The 18,257-nt window shown below is 31.8% G+C and overlaps 6 protein-coding genes and 5 pseudogenes across 11 annotated transcripts, besides 5 other annotated features; 3 read left to right on the top strand and 8 right to left on the bottom strand.

Moving 5' to 3' along the window:
- Window positions 1-11: 11 nt before the first annotated feature.
- TVAGG3_0224770 lies at window positions 12-371 on the bottom strand (annotated as a pseudogene). The gene has a single exon. A coding segment is annotated over exon 1 (360 nt).
- Window positions 372-892: 521 nt separating this feature from the next.
- Window positions 893-10,740: a mobile genetic element.
- Window positions 2,348-4,373, bottom strand: TVAGG3_0224760 (organellar and viral DNA polymerase type B; the record flags this gene model as incomplete). Its single annotated transcript, XM_001291958.2, has 1 exon — window positions 2,348-4,373. A coding segment is annotated over one exon (2,026 nt), but the record flags the coding sequence as incomplete, so codon positions are not given.
- On the top strand, window positions 5,547-6,021 carry TVAGG3_0224750 (annotated as a pseudogene). The gene has a single exon. A coding segment is annotated over exon 1 (475 nt).
- Window positions 6,310-6,918, bottom strand: TVAGG3_0224740 (annotated as a pseudogene). The gene has a single exon. A coding segment is annotated over exon 1 (609 nt).
- Window positions 7,483-8,037, bottom strand: TVAGG3_0224730 (annotated as a pseudogene). The gene has a single exon. A coding segment is annotated over exon 1 (555 nt).
- On the bottom strand, window positions 8,125-8,418 carry TVAGG3_0224720 (organellar and viral DNA polymerase type B; the record flags this gene model as incomplete). Its single annotated transcript, XM_051227097.1, has 1 exon — window positions 8,125-8,418. A coding segment is annotated over one exon (294 nt), but the record flags the coding sequence as incomplete, so codon positions are not given.
- On the bottom strand, window positions 8,620-9,282 carry TVAGG3_0224710 (uncharacterized protein; the record flags this gene model as incomplete). Its single annotated transcript, XM_051227096.1, has 1 exon — window positions 8,620-9,282. One exon carries the CDS (start codon window positions 9,280-9,282, stop codon window positions 8,620-8,622), a length of 663 nt encoding a protein of 220 aa, XP_051112082.1.
- Window positions 9,497-10,580, bottom strand: TVAGG3_0224700 (integrase core domain containing protein family; the record flags this gene model as incomplete). The annotated part of the gene is made up of 1 exon (XM_051227095.1): window positions 9,497-10,580. A coding segment is annotated over one exon (1,084 nt), but the record flags the coding sequence as incomplete, so codon positions are not given.
- A 523-nt stretch (window positions 10,741-11,263) lies between the features above and the next one.
- Window positions 11,264-11,291: a terminal%2Cinverted (terminal inverted repeat of Mariner transposon ID:TVAGG3_0224670).
- Window positions 11,264-12,567: a mobile genetic element.
- TVAGG3_0224680 lies at window positions 11,360-12,487 on the top strand (annotated as a pseudogene). Its single transcript has one exon. A coding segment is annotated over exon 1 (1,128 nt).
- Window positions 12,540-12,567: a terminal%2Cinverted (terminal inverted repeat of Mariner transposon ID:TVAGG3_0224670).
- A 1,501-nt stretch (window positions 12,568-14,068) lies between these two features.
- TVAGG3_0224660 (uncharacterized protein) lies at window positions 14,069-14,401 on the top strand (the record flags this gene model as incomplete). The annotated part of the gene is made up of 1 exon (XM_001312106.1): window positions 14,069-14,401. The coding sequence occupies one exon, from the start codon at window positions 14,069-14,071 to the stop codon at window positions 14,399-14,401; it is 333 nt and encodes a 110-aa protein (XP_001312107.1).
- Window positions 14,402-16,405: 2,004 nt separating this feature from the next.
- Window positions 16,406-16,615: a mobile genetic element.
- Window positions 16,616-17,309: 694 nt separating this feature from the next.
- On the bottom strand, window positions 17,310-17,924 carry TVAGG3_0224640 (uncharacterized protein; the record flags this gene model as incomplete). The annotated part of the gene is made up of 1 exon (XM_001312105.1): window positions 17,310-17,924. The coding sequence occupies one exon, from the start codon at window positions 17,922-17,924 to the stop codon at window positions 17,310-17,312; it is 615 nt and encodes a 204-aa protein (XP_001312106.1).
- Between the last annotated feature and the right edge of the window lie 333 nt (window positions 17,925-18,257).

The raw sequence follows: 18,257 nt of genomic DNA, 5'->3' as shown, positions 1-18,257 counted from the left end.
AGGGTCATATGGTGCGACTGCAGTTACTGGCGCTGTGCGTGTGCTGAATTAATCGGCGGTGCCTCAATTGGTGGATATTCTGGCTGTTTCTCCTTTTCTTTAAGTGAATTTAATTTAAACTCTTCACCATTCAACTGACCTTTAAAATCTTTTAGCTGCTTAGATATTTCATTATCTTCACCTAAAAGGTTTTGCGACTGGTCAGCGACCCAGTTACCTAATTTCTTTAACTTTTCAGATTTTAATTTTCTGGCAGCAGCTCCCACAAGCATTCCAGCATTATTTTTTAAAGCTTTTGATACAGCTCCACCAGTTAAACCGTCAATAGCTTTATAACCTCCATACAAAGCTGATAGTGTTGAAAATACCATTTAATGCTTATTAAAATCATTTCTCATAATGATTAACTCATAAAATTTTTCATCGGAGCTAAACGTTAATGAAACTCTGACTTTTTCACCACTGAACCTCTTTATTAGTTCATTAATTCTATCAATTATATTAGCACATTTACTTACATCATCAATGATAGTAATATCATCACAAATTATTTTTACATTTAACGACGTCATTTATTACAAATTAATTTCTTCTATTCTTTAAATAATTAACTGCGGGCTACTACGTGGAGTGGTTCGTGGCGCCTTTCCTGTGCTAATTGCTTGAATCGTGTAGATTTTTTCAGACCTGTTGGAATAAGATCAGCCGGCAGTTGAATTAATCGGTGTTCTATATAAATTTCTATATAAATATGGTCCCGCTACAGCACCAGCAGCTAATAAAAGACCTACAGGAATTACAATTCTATTATAGTTCCGCGGTTTAGGGTCTTCATCAAAACTAGCCCATGCGCTTTCAGTCGTTGAACTCATTTATATATAATTAAATTTTAATAAGCGATTAATATGAGTTCGATAATAATGCTATCTTTTCTGTCACAGGAAGGACAATATCTTTTAGGCTCGATGGTTCAACTAATTTTATATTAAATTTATTAACATAATTAGTTATTGAATAATGCTTCGGCGGAGAATATAAGCAGTTCGTTAAACATAAAATTGAATCTTCTGCGAACTCACTTATACTCGATTTAATTATTACTGGTTCTCTTGACCAAACGCTGTGAAAAGAAATTGAAGTTAATAAATTACCTTCTGCCCTCACGGCTATTGATTTTGGTAAATATTCTAAAAGGTCGATTAATGCTATTTCTTTTGCTCCAAAAAGAGCCATTTTCTTAAAACATTCTTCATCATTGATTCCTGTAATAGCTCTAAAATTATTATTCGTGTATATATTTTCAATCTCATCACCGACAGCACCATCTTTTAAATCAAATATGAAACCAGCTTTTGAATTTGAATTAACACGAAATTCTATTGAATTAGTTTCAAAACTATAAAACATATCAACTTCATTAGGTTGAGGATATCCGGCACCTTTTAACTGTTCAATAAGAACCGATTTAATCTTTTTATTAAATGCTGTCATATCATCTCCTGTGTCTAAATCTATATAAATCTGTAAATCATATTGATGATTATCTCTTATTATTCCAAAGTTATATAATTCAATGGTTCGTCCTGCAGGAATGGTTTTTATCTGTCTTATTTCAATTGCTTTTTCACCAGTGTTATAATCAACCCAGTGTTTAGGGTATTCATAAATGTATTCACCATTGATTATTTTAAACGGTTGTGAAAATATGTGCTCATAATAGATTTTAATACTTTTATCATTAAGACTGGGAACGGTATTAACAAAATTTCTGACTTGCATTTTTAATTATAATAAAATGAAACATTTATTTGAAGAAGTAGGTGAAAAAATGAATGAAAAATCTGATAAACTCAATAGTTCATTAATTCTTCCCTTCAGTAAGGATTATCAGTTCTGTTCAAACGGTGTGTATTTCTATTGCGGAAAAATGGGTTCGGGAAAGACTTTTAATTTAATTCGTCATATTTTAATTACTGAACGATTAGGTCAAGATTCATATTATGACCAAATCATTATATCAGCAACTTCAGATTCAATGGATTCAACAGCGAAGACATTTATGAGTAAAGTTCAGGCATGAGTAATTAAAGTTCCAGATAGCGAATTAATTTCTTTTCTTCAACAATATATAAGAAGAAAGAAGAAATATTATGCGATAGTTGAATTAATACAATGAACTCACAGTCCTGGTAGAAGATTTGAAGTCCCATATCTTCAGCAGTACAGAGTACTTCATTTATAATACGTTTTGACATAGATAGAATATTAACACCAAGTGGACAGAAGTTAAAGTGTCTGCAAATGCTTTTCGTTAGCTTGAAAATAGTTTTATCTGAACCATCCAAACCTTCGAACTTCACTATATGGTTGTAGTTTCTGATGGCATATCTTATAGCATCTTTGTCATTTACTATGGTTATTTTTGACTCAATAGGAGATAGAATAGTTTTGCCATAAATACTGTTCAGAATGAGCTTTATATTTTCTTGCAAAAGATTTCCTTCTTTCTTATACTTTAACCTTAACTCAAACAACTTCTTTACTTCATCTCTTATTCTAATATCTCTGTTTCCATCGTAATAGTATCCTTGCAACACTTCACATTTGACACCTTGATATTTTATGAGGTCTTGTAATGTTATATGGTCAACATACATTAAACAGCAAGTGTTTGAACTTCTGGGAACGTTAAGTTCTGGATTTAGTTCAGGGTCACAAACTATTAAAGGAAAGTGTCTATGTATTCCAATCTCTGTTATCTTAATGAGAACAAAGAAGCCAGACATAAACTTTTCACCAATGGGTTCCTTTTGGTCGTCATCGAATAAATGTCTCATGAGATACTCTGTGCTTAACATTTCTTTCTTCATAACCTTTGGAATACCTTCTAAAGTATAAAGTCTTGCTATAGCTGATGGATATAATGAAACAGCGTCGAAATCAGCAATGAGTTTTTCTTTACTCTTTTGTTTAATGTTATCTGACAACATACATCTTCCACCTTGAATGCATCTCGAAATAAACTCTCTTGGTTTATTTGAGAGGTCATATAAATTTCCATTCGGGAAGTACACTCTGTTCTCAAATAATTTGTTAGCAATTGAACAAATACTAACGTAGTCATAAACGTTTAAATCAAACTCTTTCAATAAGTCATTTCTGAACTTTACAAAACCTTCTCTTAAAATTCTTACATCTTGTTTGCAATAAAATGTGCTATACTTTTCTAAGTCGAAGTGGTTTTCATCTATTCTGCAACCTTTGATGGAATCTATGTTTTTCATGAATGTATCCGCATCCTGGATAAACTTACATGCTTCAGAAATGACACCAGTTCTGTTGTCATTCATGAGCAAAGTACTGCTGTAGTAGTTGTATGGAAATACTTCTTTCGGTCCTGTTTGTAAGTTAAACATAGCAGGAAATAGTTTAAGTTTCTTATTTATAACACTGTAAGAGTCTTTTATAATAATTGCCCGGCCTTTATATAAGCCAGTTATTTGCATTGTTCGTGAACCTTTAATGATGGGAGTTCCTTTCACTTCTGTCATGTGTCTTAAGATGAAGTTTATGTCATAACTGAGGTTATGGAAATATATTAAACTCTTGTCAGGAAGTCGCTCCAAAAATTCTGTTGCACAGTTCTGACCCCAAATGCTTTCACTCACTGAACCATCTTCACTGTCATAACATATGTTAAAAGCTTTATGAAAGCCATCAGTACTGCACTCAAAGTCAGCAAAGAAAACGTGCTCAGAAATGAACTTGCACTTATTTTTATTTACTTCTTTTGACTCTGCTTTCTCCTTCAGTTGTACACAATACTTTGGAGCATATGACAAGTCTTTAAATGGTGCAAGATTCTGTTTATATAAGTCAGTCGTATATGTGAAAAGTTCTCCATAAGAAATAGGTTCAAAATATTTGCACTCCCACAATGTTTTCATAACATCCCATAACGGTGTTGTTCTATCATAACGAACTACATATTTGTTCTCTCTCTTTGTATAAATCTTCATCTGTTTCTCAATGTTCATTCCACCACAAGCTTTGAGAATTTCTTTATAGTTTCGAATGAAGTATGTTGTCATTGGAAGTCTTTCATTTAGCATGTAATGGTCTTCAACAAGAAGTAAGTCAATAGTTCGAATAGTTTTACATTCTTTTGGTATATATCTCTTTATTTCATTATGTCTTGAGTTATTGAAATAACCAATGGTAACATTAAATGCTATACCTGTTGCGTCAGAAATTTCTTGTACTTTACTTTGAGGAAAGTCTCTAACACGAATGACTTCTCTCATGTGGTCAATAGTTTCTTCATTTACTCCAGCCTGAATGCAAGCATAAACGAAACAATTGTCCTCTGTCATAAGTGTTGCAGTTCTTTTGTTCAGTTCATTGAAGATTTGGTAGCGTTCAAGATTTATAGGTAATGTGCAAAGATACTTCCAGAACTGACCGCTTCTCTTCTTATAAAACTTCTTTTCACCATTATCTTTCCAAAAGTTTTCTATAAGTGCTGGGTTTCCTGTTTGCTTAAGAGCTTCCAAAATGGCTTTCTGGTCATTTGTCAGTGTGCTTTCATCTCTATATGGTCTCTTTTTTGGTTTGCCTTTCTTTACATCTGACATCGTTAGCCTTCATATTCTGTTAAATCATACATCGTTATTTCAGTAAGATTCTTTATGTTTGTCAAGAAGAAGTCATAGTGCATTTCAACAATACCTGCGGCATTTGCTTCTATCTCTGATATAAAGTTCTCCTTCAAGAGCTGATGTAGTAATGTTCCAATATTATTGAGGTTAACGTAGAACATTCATACTTTCCACCAAGTTTATAACATACCATCCATCTCTGTTGTGAGTTTATTTTAATTTTCTCTAAGAGTCTCATGAAAACCTTACCGAAATGTTTGTGTAAGTAGTCTCTGTTTGGTTCATCTAAAGCTTCGATGTTAAAGTCAATGAGTCTATTGCCTGACTTCACATTTCCTTCCTATTTTCTTCATCTTTCTTTAACCATCTCTCACCTTCTTTTGGTTTGTCGTCAATGGAACTAATGACATCGTTAGCTTTGCGAACTTGTTCTATAGCACTTTTAAACATCTCTCTTCTCTGTTGTTTCAGTGTGTCGTCTCTTCTTCTTGTTTCACCAACGTTCGCATTTGTTATGTCATACATTTCTCTTCTTACTTCATGAGGTACTGAACGTCTATGATATAAGTCAATAGCAACGTCATTTAAAGGAAATGCTCTTGCATGGACTTCGTCCTCGCCGCGTTGCGGCTTTATGAACTCATGAATTCTATCATAACTTATTGCACCATTGTAGTCATTGGGGATGTCAGCGAGTGCTTTTTTGTTTGTTGCGTAATGCTTTGCAACATCTATATTAGCTTCTGTAAGAAGTTGTTTTATTTCCGAGTGTTCTAACTTAGACAACTTCCGATACATCTTTAGTAGGAAATAAAAAAATATTTTTTGAAAAAATTAGATTAGATTTTTTTAAGTTATTTTTCAAAATAATTTAATATTTTTATTTTAATGAAACACATGCAAGATTGCAAGTTCTTTTCATACAATGCTCTCACTACTGCCATCAAGAATGAGTTCAATGGTGCTGCAAACGTTAATGTTATCTTTAACAAGAAGTTTGTGAAAGAATCTAAGTTTGGTCAGTATGTCAGACCATTAGCTATCGTCATTGACCGCAAACGTTATACTTCACAAGAGTTAGCAGTAGTTTTGAAACAAAAGAGTTTCTTCGTGAATGTCAAAGATACACACTATACTGTTATAAAGAACTCTAACGTTGACTTCTTCAGTATTGCTATGAATCTTTCCGAACAGAAAGAATACAAGAAAGGTGAAACATCTGTGAAATATTATCCTTCATCTCTGAAGACAATAACGAACAAAGATGTTATACAAAAGTTCTTACCAAAGGTTGAAGAAGCTTCTATTGACATTGACGAAGGAAGTGAAATGGTTGAAGAAAATAGACCCTGACGTCATTTAAGCAAAAATATATTTTGGTTGCCTTCATATCGATATTTTACAACAATTCCCCAATGTATAAACTTTCATACGCTTTTCATAAGCTTTATAATACCTTCAGAAATTTTGCATAATCTTTAGAAGCATTTAGATATTGTTTAAATGCTTTGTATGTGTCAGAAATTTTGCATAATCTTTTACATGTTGTTCGTTTCTCTTCTTCTGTCATGAGTTCCGAATATTCTAAAATTCATGTTCTTTCATATGAGATAAAATTTTATAAAAAAAATAAAATTAGCTTAGATTTTTTTTATTCTTCCTCTTTGAAGTTATCGAAATATTCTGTTATTTTTTCCTTCAGTAATGTTAAGTCTTCTTTGAATGTAAGTATTGTACAACCTTTAATATCATAGTGTGTTTGAGGAAGAGTATTTTTGACAATTTCCTTTATTTGCTCATTCGGAGTCATTGAAATCGGTAAGTTTTCACGATAGAACCAGTTTCTGTCAGATTTATATATCTTAGCTAAGTCATAAAAGCTCTTGTTTGTTTCTTCTGACTAAAATGTAACATAACCATATCTTTATCTTCTTCATTTTCCAACTCTTCAGTATATATCATATACTTATAACTCTTTTCCTTTCCTTTTGGTACTGAACGTGGTATTCTTTTCTGTATGTTTTTGTCTTTGGATTCAATGACTTCATCTTTTGCTTGAAGTTTTCTTTTCCATCTCTCCACGTTCTGCTTTATATAGTTCATCTAACATCATGAAAATATAACAGCATAACGAGGTGAAGCCCACATGCTACGCGTTTACTAAAAGTCTATGAACATAATAACCTTTCAAACCAGGAGCCAAATTCTTGCGATTTTCGTACGGAATCTCTTCTCTCGGTTTTCCGAGGGAAGCAATCATATGAGGAAATTCTTTCTAAAAGTTCTTATGTCTGTTGGTTTTCAAACCAATGATATGATTGCTTTGTAGAACGAAGAGCATTCATTATACTCTGCATTTGGTACATATCGTCTTTGACTGAACGAATGAGACGTAACTGTTTGTTATACTGTATGTATTCATATTCTTCATTTATGGCTTCATGAACGATAGCAGTTGTTGTGTTCTCTGATGTTGACATTACTGTCTTTACATACAAAATAAAAAAATAAAAAAAAATAAAACTAACTTTATTTTTTCTATCTTAAGGAAATTCATTATTTTTGTGCTGAATTCAATAAAAATATATTTTAGGGTAGATGGTTAGATCTAACCCGATTTCTACCCTCATTTCTACCCCAGTTATTTTATAAACGTTTCGCATGGTAAACGTTATTTTTGGAATTTTGTGAAAACTCAACGGTTTGACACATGCCCTAAAAATTATTTTACTCAGAATTTTGTTGCTGAATTCAATAAAAATAATGTTTAGGGTAGATGGTTAGATCTAACCCGATATCTACCCTCATTTCTACCCCAGTTATTTTATAACCGTTTTACATGGTAAACGTTATGAATTCGTGAGACTCTAAACAGTTTTGTAGCTTCTATTTCTTCGCTGAGGATATCAAAAATTTTAACGATACCGAAAGTTTCTTTATACTTCTTCTTGACATCAGATAGAAGGAAATCGTCAGCAGTTGGATAGTTTTTGTTCAGAAATTCTAACATGTTCATTTTATTTTCTGCCGGTTTCTCTGCTTCTTTCTTTAAGTCAGCATAGTCGTTTCGCATACGTTCTATCTCTTTTACTGAATAGTTATATTTCCTAATTGCTGCTTTACATTTAGAACATTGCGGATTCATTTTTGCGTTATATTCTGAAACCTTACCTGCAAAACAACTAAGGCGTCAATGGTTTTTTAAATCTGAAGCAGTTGGTTTTATCTGTTCATGCCATACCTTACCTCTTCTATCTTTATCTCTTATCTGCCATACACATTTTGCAACTAATGAAACAAAGTTGTCGTATGTCTTAAACTCCCCCGATTTATAAATATCTGAAATGTTTTTATAAATCATGTCGCAATCTTTGTCCATAACTTTATGGTTGCAATGATATCCTAGAAACTCATAGTTTACTTTACGTATGAACTTCTTTATTTCTACTGAGTCAGTTGGTTTCACTTCTATTTCATCGAATTCATGAATAGTGAGCTTTTGTTGTTGGATTTCAGGCAATTTGGGTAAATGGTCAATAATGTCCTGCATGTCATAAAGATATTCTTCATTTTCTTCATCCTGTGCGGTACAGTCTAAATTACTTGTTAAAAGTTCCTGCTTAATTTTTTGTATTTCTGTTTCGAAAGTAAATGAAGAAGGAATGAAGCTTTTCATCTCTACTAACATAGATGTTGGATTCATGACTAATGAGTTTGGTGCTGTTGTTTGAATTGTTGTTGTGCCGATTGTTGAAATCATATCTTTTATACAAAATAAAAAAATAAATAAAAATAAAACTAACTTTATTTTTTCTATCTTAAGGAAATTCATGAAAATTCAAGACCTTTGGGTCTCGCCGCTTAGCGGTTGAGGGTAGAAATGAGGTTAGAAATCGGGTTAGATCTAACCATCTACCCTAAACATTATTTTTGGTGAATTCAATAAAAATAAATGGTTCATTTACTCACAATATTTTTGTACAAAATGACCCCAAACTTTTAACTTCTTTTCTGCAGCTTCTAATGCTATCTTAGCGAGTTCATATTCTCTAAATTCTCTCTTTAAATCTTCTTGTTCCCATTGGTCTAGTTCGTATGGAGAATCTCTATAACCATAACATATCTCACGTTCATGTTCTAATTGTTTTTCATGCATTTTTCTAACTTCTTCTTCAAACAAATGTTTTGCATTCTCTACTGTATCTTCGAGTTCTTCTTCATCTAACTTCTCATGAACTTTCTTGTCTATGGAGTCCATAATTTTTCCAACTGCTATGCAATATTTTGGAGAAGCCCACATTGCTATATAGTTTATAAGTCTTGGGTCTACATACGTTCCTCTAACCTGTTTGATTTCATCAGGAATTCCTGCATGAATTTTGTATAAAAAGCAACAGTCCGAATTCCGGCGGTTGCTATATTCTTCACAAAATGCCTTATAATACTCTTCCCAGGACTTATTTTCCAACAACTTTCTAAAGTCTTTCCTAAACTGCTGACACATATTTGTTGCATTAATGTAACCATCCTTGTCTCTACGTAAGACTTCAATACCGTTATAAGTGCCTTTTGTGAATGTTTCGCCATTAGATTTGTTCGTGAACGTCTGTGCTTCGACTGACATTTCTGTTCTTACATACAAAATAAAAAAATAAATAAAAATAAAACTAACTTTATTTTTTCTGTCTTAAGGAAATTCATGAGGGTAGAAATGAGGTTAGAAATCGGGTTAGATCTAACCATCTACCCTAAACATTATTTTTGGTGTAAATAAATGGTACCATTAATGATATCATGACTGTTCTCGTTCATGTCTGATTTACATCTAATGAAAAAGTTTAGAAATTTTCTTATTCTTTCTGGCTTATTTTTATCCTTCCAGTACTCCCGCTCTAATGGTCCCAGATGAGTTGGTTTAGATTCTCTCAAGTTCTTAGATGGTATAACATCTTCAACGCCTCCTTCATATCTTACTTTATAAGGGTCATCGTTTATGTTGTAGCCAAGTATTTCAATAACCACTCCTCGCTTTGCTTCGTCAATGGTTTCAGCAAGTTTGCCATTACTACTTTCAACTAATTTATGTCGAGGATAAAATGCAATGGAGTCGTCAGCAGCTTTTATAAGATATCCATTACCTTGCGTAGAGTCTACGATATAATAATTTCGACTTAACCTTAAACGTTTCTTTGTCAACGGTTTGTCGTCAAGAACTACACGAACTTTTGTTCCAGGAATGAGGGTAAATTGTGTTGAATTTCTGATATTTTGTGTTTGACTTCGTTTCTTTTGTATATACTTTTCTTCTTGTTGTTGTGTCATTGAATTTGGTGTATGTCCTGTTGTAGAATGTGTTGAGGAATTATATACTTCGAGAAAATGTTTCATTGTTTCTTCGGTAAAGTCTCGCTCTTGATTTAAATCTCTGAGAGTCCTTATGAAGCGGTTTATGATGCCGAGTATGTTATGGTTATGGTCTTCAGTAGTGTAGTGAGTTATGTTATGCTTAATGAGAAATTCTGTGATTTCATTGCTGAGGTATGCTGAATCCTGGTCTGATGTTAAAGTACTTGGGCTATGTTCTGCTACAAACTTTTGTAAAACTCTTAACACTTCACGAGTTCCTTTATTTTTCATTGGATATGCATATGCTTTACGAGTGTTAACATTAATGAAGATGAGGAATGGTTTATGTCCTCCTTTTCTGCGTTGAATGAGAGTGTCAAATTGGTATGCGTCAGGAGCGTTGGAGTAAATTGGTAAAAAGTAGTCGTAAGGGTTTATTTTTGTTTGATGTACAACATTTTTGTCAAAGAACCTTTTCACTTCAGCTCTGTTAGTAAATCCCCAACTCTTTGCAGCTTCATTGAACTTCTTAAATGACCTCCATGGATGTTGTTCGAATACTTCTTTTAAACTCATTTATGTAAAAATAAATTTAGTAATTTCATGCTGTTCGCTCTTTTGGAGCTCAGGACTTTCAGGCTGTTCTAACACATGCATAAACTGTAATATACGGTGGCATATAATCTTCACCCGAACCTGTTGGATTTGTTGTAAATGTATGTGTATGATTTCCTCCTGGTTCAGTTGGTCGAAAAGTCTTTTTTGCTGAATTGTTATAAGATGGAGATAAAACATTTTGAAGCGTATAGATGATATAAGAAAGAAGTTAGATAGACCGCAAAGCGGTGAGGGCGAAGCCCGTGAGAACGTTTATGTTTCATTGACTTTCTCCAGTAACGAGAATTTTTATGAGATAATATTGAAGAGAGATGATTTTAATATGGTGTAAATGGTAGCTTGGACAGCTTTAGGCGCAATGGGAACAAAAGCATTAGCATTTGGAGCAAAAGCACTTGGATCTTATGACGCAGTAAATAAAATGAGTGGAGGTAGGGTTTCGAAGACATTAGATGCAAATAAAGGGAAGATTGGAGGCTGGGTTGCAAAGAAGTTAAGATTAAATAAAATAGGGCTCATAAATAAAGCATCCAATTTAGTTGCGACTGAGTCAGAAAATGCTTTAGGAAAGGACGATGAGTTTGCAAAACACGCAAAAGACTTTAATGACCAGATGAAAGGTGAAACAATGCATTTAAATATAGGGTGTCCAAAGGTGCGTTTAGCACAGCGCTCTATATGAGACTATTAAAGGAGATATATGCTGATTATAAATATATAATAAAAAATATGAATATATGTATATGATGAGTAAGTTGTATTTTGGCGCCATGCCTGGATATAAAATGAATTTTGAGACAAGAGGCGGTTTCGCGGGAAATTTTGGCGGGATTTTTTTTCATTTTTTTAATGAATCATAAAGAAAACATCCTCGCTCTTGCAAAAAAATGCAAAGACTGTAAAAAAATCTACGAGACATTGGTAAAATGCTTCGGTATGGATGCTTCTAGCTATTCCACTGTAACGTATCATGTTAGGATGTATCACTTCATGAACAAAAAGGCGCCCATCATAAAAATTGACAAAAAATCGCCGGATCAAAGAAAAATCAAAGCAATTCTTCAAGCGCTAGATGAAGACCCAAGAGATCACTCAGAAGGATAGAGGAGATGACAAAGATACCACGTACAACAGTCAGTTATTATCTGCACAATTATTTGAACTACAAACTAGCGTATACACGTTGGGTTCCGCACAACCTTAATTCAGTTCAAAAAAAATCTAGAGTCCAATCTTCGAAAGAGCTCCTCTCTATATTGGGTGCGTATCAATCCAAGAAGTTTCGCTTTTTAGTAACAGGGGACGAGTCTTGGTTTCAATATGCAACAGAAGCCAAAATCATGTGGACCCCGAAGGATGAAAATCCGCAAACATTCCCGAAGAAAAAAATTGACACACCAATGATGATGTTGTCGGTTTTTTGGGGCGTGAATGGCATCATCGCAATTGATATTCTTCATAAACCTAATACGATGAATGCTCAGTATCTAATTGACAATGTTCTTACTCAAATTATCAATTCTGATGAGTTTGAGAAATCCAAACAACAAAAACAAAAGTTTGCAATTCATTTTGATAATTCAAGAGTTCACAAAAGTCATAAGGTAATGAATTACTTGGTGGAAAACAATGTCAAAGTTGTTCCAAACCCAATTTATTCACCTGATATTGCACCCTCTGACTTTTATTTATTCGGCACGCTAAAAAAGAGAGCTGAAGGACGCAAATTCGCGAGTCCAGATGATCTTGAAAATTTTGTAAGAGAGCAATTTGAGCAATTTTCTCATGATGATTTAAAGCGTGTCTTTCAAGCCTGGATCGATCGCTGCGAACGCGTGATTGAATCCAATGGTGATTATATTTAAATAAACTTTATATATATGTAACTTGTTTATTTCTATTCGCAGTATTCAAGTTTGTGCTAAACACACCTTTGGACACCCTATAGATTCGATGGAACTAAAGAAAATGTTTCTTCTCCACCAGTAGTTCTTCCGTATGGTCCCTATGGAATGTATGGAAACCCTTACGAAAGACCATTTGACCCATTGACTGGTGGAAGTAACTGGTATCATTACGGCCGAAGAAGAAAGACAGTCAAGTTGGAGACAGACGTGAAGAAAGCAACTAAAAAGAAACCAAGGAAGAGAGTTATAAAGCAATGAATTCAACAGGGTAGAAAAGAGGTTAGAAATCGGGTTAGATCTAACCTTCTACCCTAAATTTATTTTTGGTGTAAATTCACAAAGTTAGTTATCGGGTTAGAAATCGGGTTAGATCTAACCTTCTACCCTAAATTTATTTTTGTGCTATGTTTTCATACGTGTGAGGGTGGTGATATCATTTATTTTTTAAAATTATTTTTTATTTTATTTTTATATAAATGACGAAAACTATTGAGATAACAAACTACAACGGTCATGAGTTCAAGAATTTGTTCTTCGTTCCTCGTGAAAATACATTCTATCAGATACGAGGGAGAAAGGGTAAAGTTAGTTTGAGCGTTTATGACTACAAGCATAATGGAAAGTTTATACAAGCAATAGATACAAACGGTAAGCGTGTTTCATTATCTTTGTCAAAACTTACTAACATTTATTTTGACAGTGATTTTGACCTATATGAAGAAGAAAGTGAGTCAGAAGATTATGAGCTGTTATGTGAAGCACAGCAATGGGAGGAGTTGCAATACTTTTGTAAGTGAGAATGTTTATTTTTTATATTAGTGAGGTGAAGTGGTTGGTGGCTTTGTAAATATTTAAGGTTAAGTTAGTGTTGTCGTTTGTGTTGTAAAATATAAGTTAACGGTTTTGTAAAGTGTCAAATTCACATATAATGGGTACGGTGGAACGCAGTGCCTCCGTACCCTTGATATGTATACTAACTATCGGATACAACCACGATATTACAAGACATCCACAAAGGATCTGGAATGATCTCAGTAATGGTTCAAGAGTATTCCTACCAAATCCACACCAGTATGAAATAATCCTACAGACAGTAATTACTCCATACGAAGGATTCAATCACATAGTACCAAGAGATTAAAAAACTTTTTTAAGAATAAATATTTAACGTTTAATTAAATCATTCTTTTTTTCATTGACTGACGGACTGACTGACTGACCTTATTGATTATTCTTTTCCTGCTCAATTATGATTCTTCGTTCGAACTCTCTTATGTTATCCATGATTTGTCCCTTCGTCATTTTCAGTTCTCTTTGATTTTCATACCATGTCTTCAGGAAGAAAAACAATGCTAGACTCATTTCCTCTTGGAAAAGATCTTCACCATTATAGATTCTTTCATGAATTGTCATTGCTTCATCAACATAAATTTGTCCATCATTTTCAAAGATAGTTCCAAAAAACTTTGCGAACTTAAAGGTCATTTTTATCTTTTGACACTTTTTTATCTTTTGACTTTTGACATTCATTTTTTTTAAATGCACTATCAAGTGTTTGACGCACAAGAAACCTTTAAAGGTGAAGTACCAAAGGAGTTCTATGAAGGAAAACTACCACAAAAGTTTAAAGATTATCTTGAAATACTTGAAACAATCAAAGGTGTTATTTCAGTTGATGATGCATTACACACATTTGCAGCCATTTATCCTCTTGGGGAACCAGCTCAAGATTCTTATCATCTTGTTCTTTCAATGTTTCTCAAACAATGGTTCGAAAAATATACAGAATTAAAGATGGACATAAATGCATTTAAAATGCATTATGCTAATTATTATCAAGTACTTGATGAACGTTTTCCTTTTAAAAAATAATCTCCAGAATAAATAAACTAATTTTTTTACTAAAATTCATATTTAATGTCAAAAGTCAAAATATATATAATTGAATTATATGATTCTAAATGCACATATATTTTCAGTAATTTCAGGCATTGTTATAAAGAAATTAAAAAAAGAAATTATTTTTAAATCTAGTTGAAAATTTCAAAAAGTGACATTTTTTAATTTGTAAGAAATGAATGAATCAAAACCTATTACTTTTGTATTCGAAGTAGAAACGGGGTATCCATTACGTGCAAAATATTATTATGATTCTTATACTGAATTTTGTAAAAAATATAATTATAATCCAGATTCTAAAGAAAAATTCATACAAAATATGAAACCTCATTTTGATGATTGGAATAAAAAATACTTAAAGAAAGCCAGTGAATTAGAAGAAATAGAAAATGATAGTTCATCTGATGAATTTTTCATTTATGAAGATGGTGTTTATAGATTAAATGAAAAGGCTGTATATAATGATTATATACACAGAGAAAAATTTTATAAAAAACTTTTAGAAGGTTTAGAGAGAGATGGATGGACAAAACATAATTAAATAAAAGTGGAATATCAATTACTACTATTCCATTATTTACTTTCAACGGCGAATCATCATCTTTCATTAATATTTTTTTTTCTTTTGACTTTTGACATTTTTTAAATCTTCTTAAATAATGAATGATAAACAAATTATAGCAGGAGGTAAGAAATTATTTCAAGAGTTTTATAACATTCCAGATGGTGTTAATCCTCAAACAAGAAGGAAATATTTAACAGATGCAATCGATTCTTACGAAGGTTTTAATCTTGATTTTTTTATTTTCGTGATTTTTTTGAAACTTACATAAGCGATGAAATACTTTTTTAAGTAATCGTTTATTATATATAAATATATCTTAATAAATTTAATTCCTTAAGGTAGAGCGTGTTCAAATTTAAAATCTCATACAATATTTTCTTAATGGCGTATTTTTCTGAGGTCGCTCAAATAAAGGCGAATTCAAAATTGAGAACTCCAAGGCGTATGGCGAGTATTCAAAAAGTACGCCACTTACAAAATATTGAATGTGGATTATCAATTTTTTGGCGTGTTCAATTTCAAATTTTGATATTTATGTTTATTTTATTCAGTATAATGCTAAGAATTAAAATATAAAATTCATAGAATTTTTTCTTTGAAAATATTTTACATTTTTATTAGACCACTCCTAGACTAGTCATCAGGTTATCCTCAGATCATCCTCAGACTACTCCTTATCAGATTACTCATCATCCTCAGACTACTCCTTAGACCCCTCCTCATCAGACTACTCCTCAGATTATCCTCAAACTCCTCCTCAGATTATCCTCAGACTCCTCCTCAGATTATCCTCAAACTCCTCAGACTACTCCTCAAACTCCTCAGATTATCATCAAACTCCTCAAACTACTCCTCGGTCTAATCCTCAGACTCCTCCTCAGATTATCCTCAGATTATCACTTTACATATATATATCGATAACTAAATAATTACTTATTATACTTTCTTTATTTTTTTTTAATTTTAAAATAATATTAATATATCTTTCTACGTTTAATGATGAAAACGGTCATGGCGTAAAACCGTCGCATCCCTAGATAAAGGAACTAAACCAGGTTGAAGTGGAACATTGGTAAATGGATTATAATCCATTCTAAATGCAGGATCTTTACCAAAAAGTTCTTTCTTTTCAGTAATATAATATGATGCCTTTTGCGGAGTTGGAAGTGCTGCCTGTGTTTGCTTAGTAATATCAAATGTTGGATGTTTTAAATATTGTTTCACTTTTCCAGCTCCTTCTTTTCTCACAGCCGGTGTATAACTTTCATTAAAATTATATCCCTTTAATATTGTTTCATCGTCTATCATTCTATTTGTTTTAAATTAATAAAAAAATAAATATAATATATTTTTTAATAAATAAACTTTGTTATACCTTTTATACAGTCATGTATAATTTTACCATGATTACTTAATTGAGTGTATTTATACCATAATTCTTCTTTTGGTATTTGCATATTTATTTGATTTCGAATAACATTAAATTGTTGAGCAGAGAACCCAGAAAAGATAAAGACAGTTGAGAGGTTAGATTTAATATTCGTTGATAAACCTCGTAAATATTGAACAGCTAAGAAAATTGAACATTGTATATGTCTACATTGTGTTAGTAGAGATGTGAAAACTTAAATTTTATAATCCCTGGGATGCACTTTCTTCGATTTTTTTTAAATTTTTGGGATAAATTTTGACATCTTTTTTTTGCTGGCGACCCCCCCCCCCCGTTTAGGGCATCAAAAAAACATGTTGTTTCGTTTCAAGATCGGGATATGTTGTGAACCCGACTTCTTTCATTAATGAAGTGATTTCTTAAGTTGAATAAAAACAAATTTGATTGAAATTCATACAAAATTTCTTTTTATCATTATTATTTAAGATGCTTTTTTATGTTGAATTGTTAATTTTTTTATTTCCACCTGGGATATTTTGAATTGGGCTAGTCCAATCCCACCTCTCAATTTTCTCTCAATTGGGCAATGGGGATCCCATATAAAATGTATTGTAACAAAATTTTACATGCATAATATAGTACAATTAAACAACATTCTAAAAATATTAAATTCACATCATTTACTTGAAGATTTTATATTTTCAACAAAAATTAATACAATAATTACATTAAATTGAGGAGATTTATAATATTTATTATAAATTAAAATATTATTACTCATTAATTTGTTGAAATATTGCATTTTAGTGGTAAAAATTAAAATTTAAGTTTACATGGAGAAAAAAAAAATTTAAATTCCAAAAAAAAATTCAATTGGGATAACGATAGGGACAAAAATTTAGAATCCCCATATGCTTGGGATAAAATCACATGACTAGTGTTAGCCATTGATTAAAATCAGAATCTTTCTTTTCAATTAATTTAGATTTTACGGCATCATCTAAGAAAATTAATGTATGACAAAACTTTTTAGAAAAATCATTAATAAATAAATTTTCAAACATTTCATTCTTTTGATTATCATCTATTTTATCATCATAATGATTTTCTTTAATCGAATTATATAATTGTTTGAATAATAATAATTGATGAATATATTCTTCAGCATCTTCATGACTACGATATATTATGGGACATTTAATTAATTTCTTTATTGATTCAAATGTTGAATCTGTTGGCTCTCCAGTTTTATTAATATAAACTAACAAATGACAAAAAGGATCATTTTGTGATATTTTAATAATTTCTTTTAAAACAGATAATGTTTTTCCTTTGTTTTGTTGTCCTATTGCTGCTGTTATTGAATTATAATAACATTCAGAATTTGGTATTTTTTGTAATAATTCTCTTTCTAAATTTCCTTTATTTTCATTTAAAGCATCTTGAATTTGTTTATCAATATATTCATCATAATTCACAGGTTCTTGTGTTTCTTCTTCCTCTTCTTCAAATGATAAAATTTCTTCTTCCTCTTCAAACATTTTTATTTTTAATTTTTTAAAAATGCGAAAATTCTGGGTTAAAAGAAGAATTCAAACTACTTCAAAAAATGTAGAACCTGTGAAAAGAGAAAGTGTAGAAATTAATATTCTTATCAAAGGATATCACCAAAAATTTTATTAGAAGATTGTTCTATTTCTGATACACCGAAGGAAATATTGATATTACAGCATAGAGGAACAGTATGGAATAGGGTTTGTGCTTATAATTGTGTAGAAAATTCTGTAAATAATCAGCTTCTGGAAACGCAAGCTCCAGAATCATCTGAAATTCGGCAAACAATAAAAGAATCTTCAATGAATAACTGCGGAAAT

Source organism: Trichomonas vaginalis, chromosome IV, assembly GCF_026262505.1.
Source record: "Trichomonas vaginalis G3 chromosome IV, whole genome shotgun sequence".
NCBI lineage: Eukaryota > Parabasalia > Trichomonadida > Trichomonadidae > Trichomonas > Trichomonas vaginalis.
This window is presented reverse-complemented; position numbering and strand designations above follow the sequence as displayed.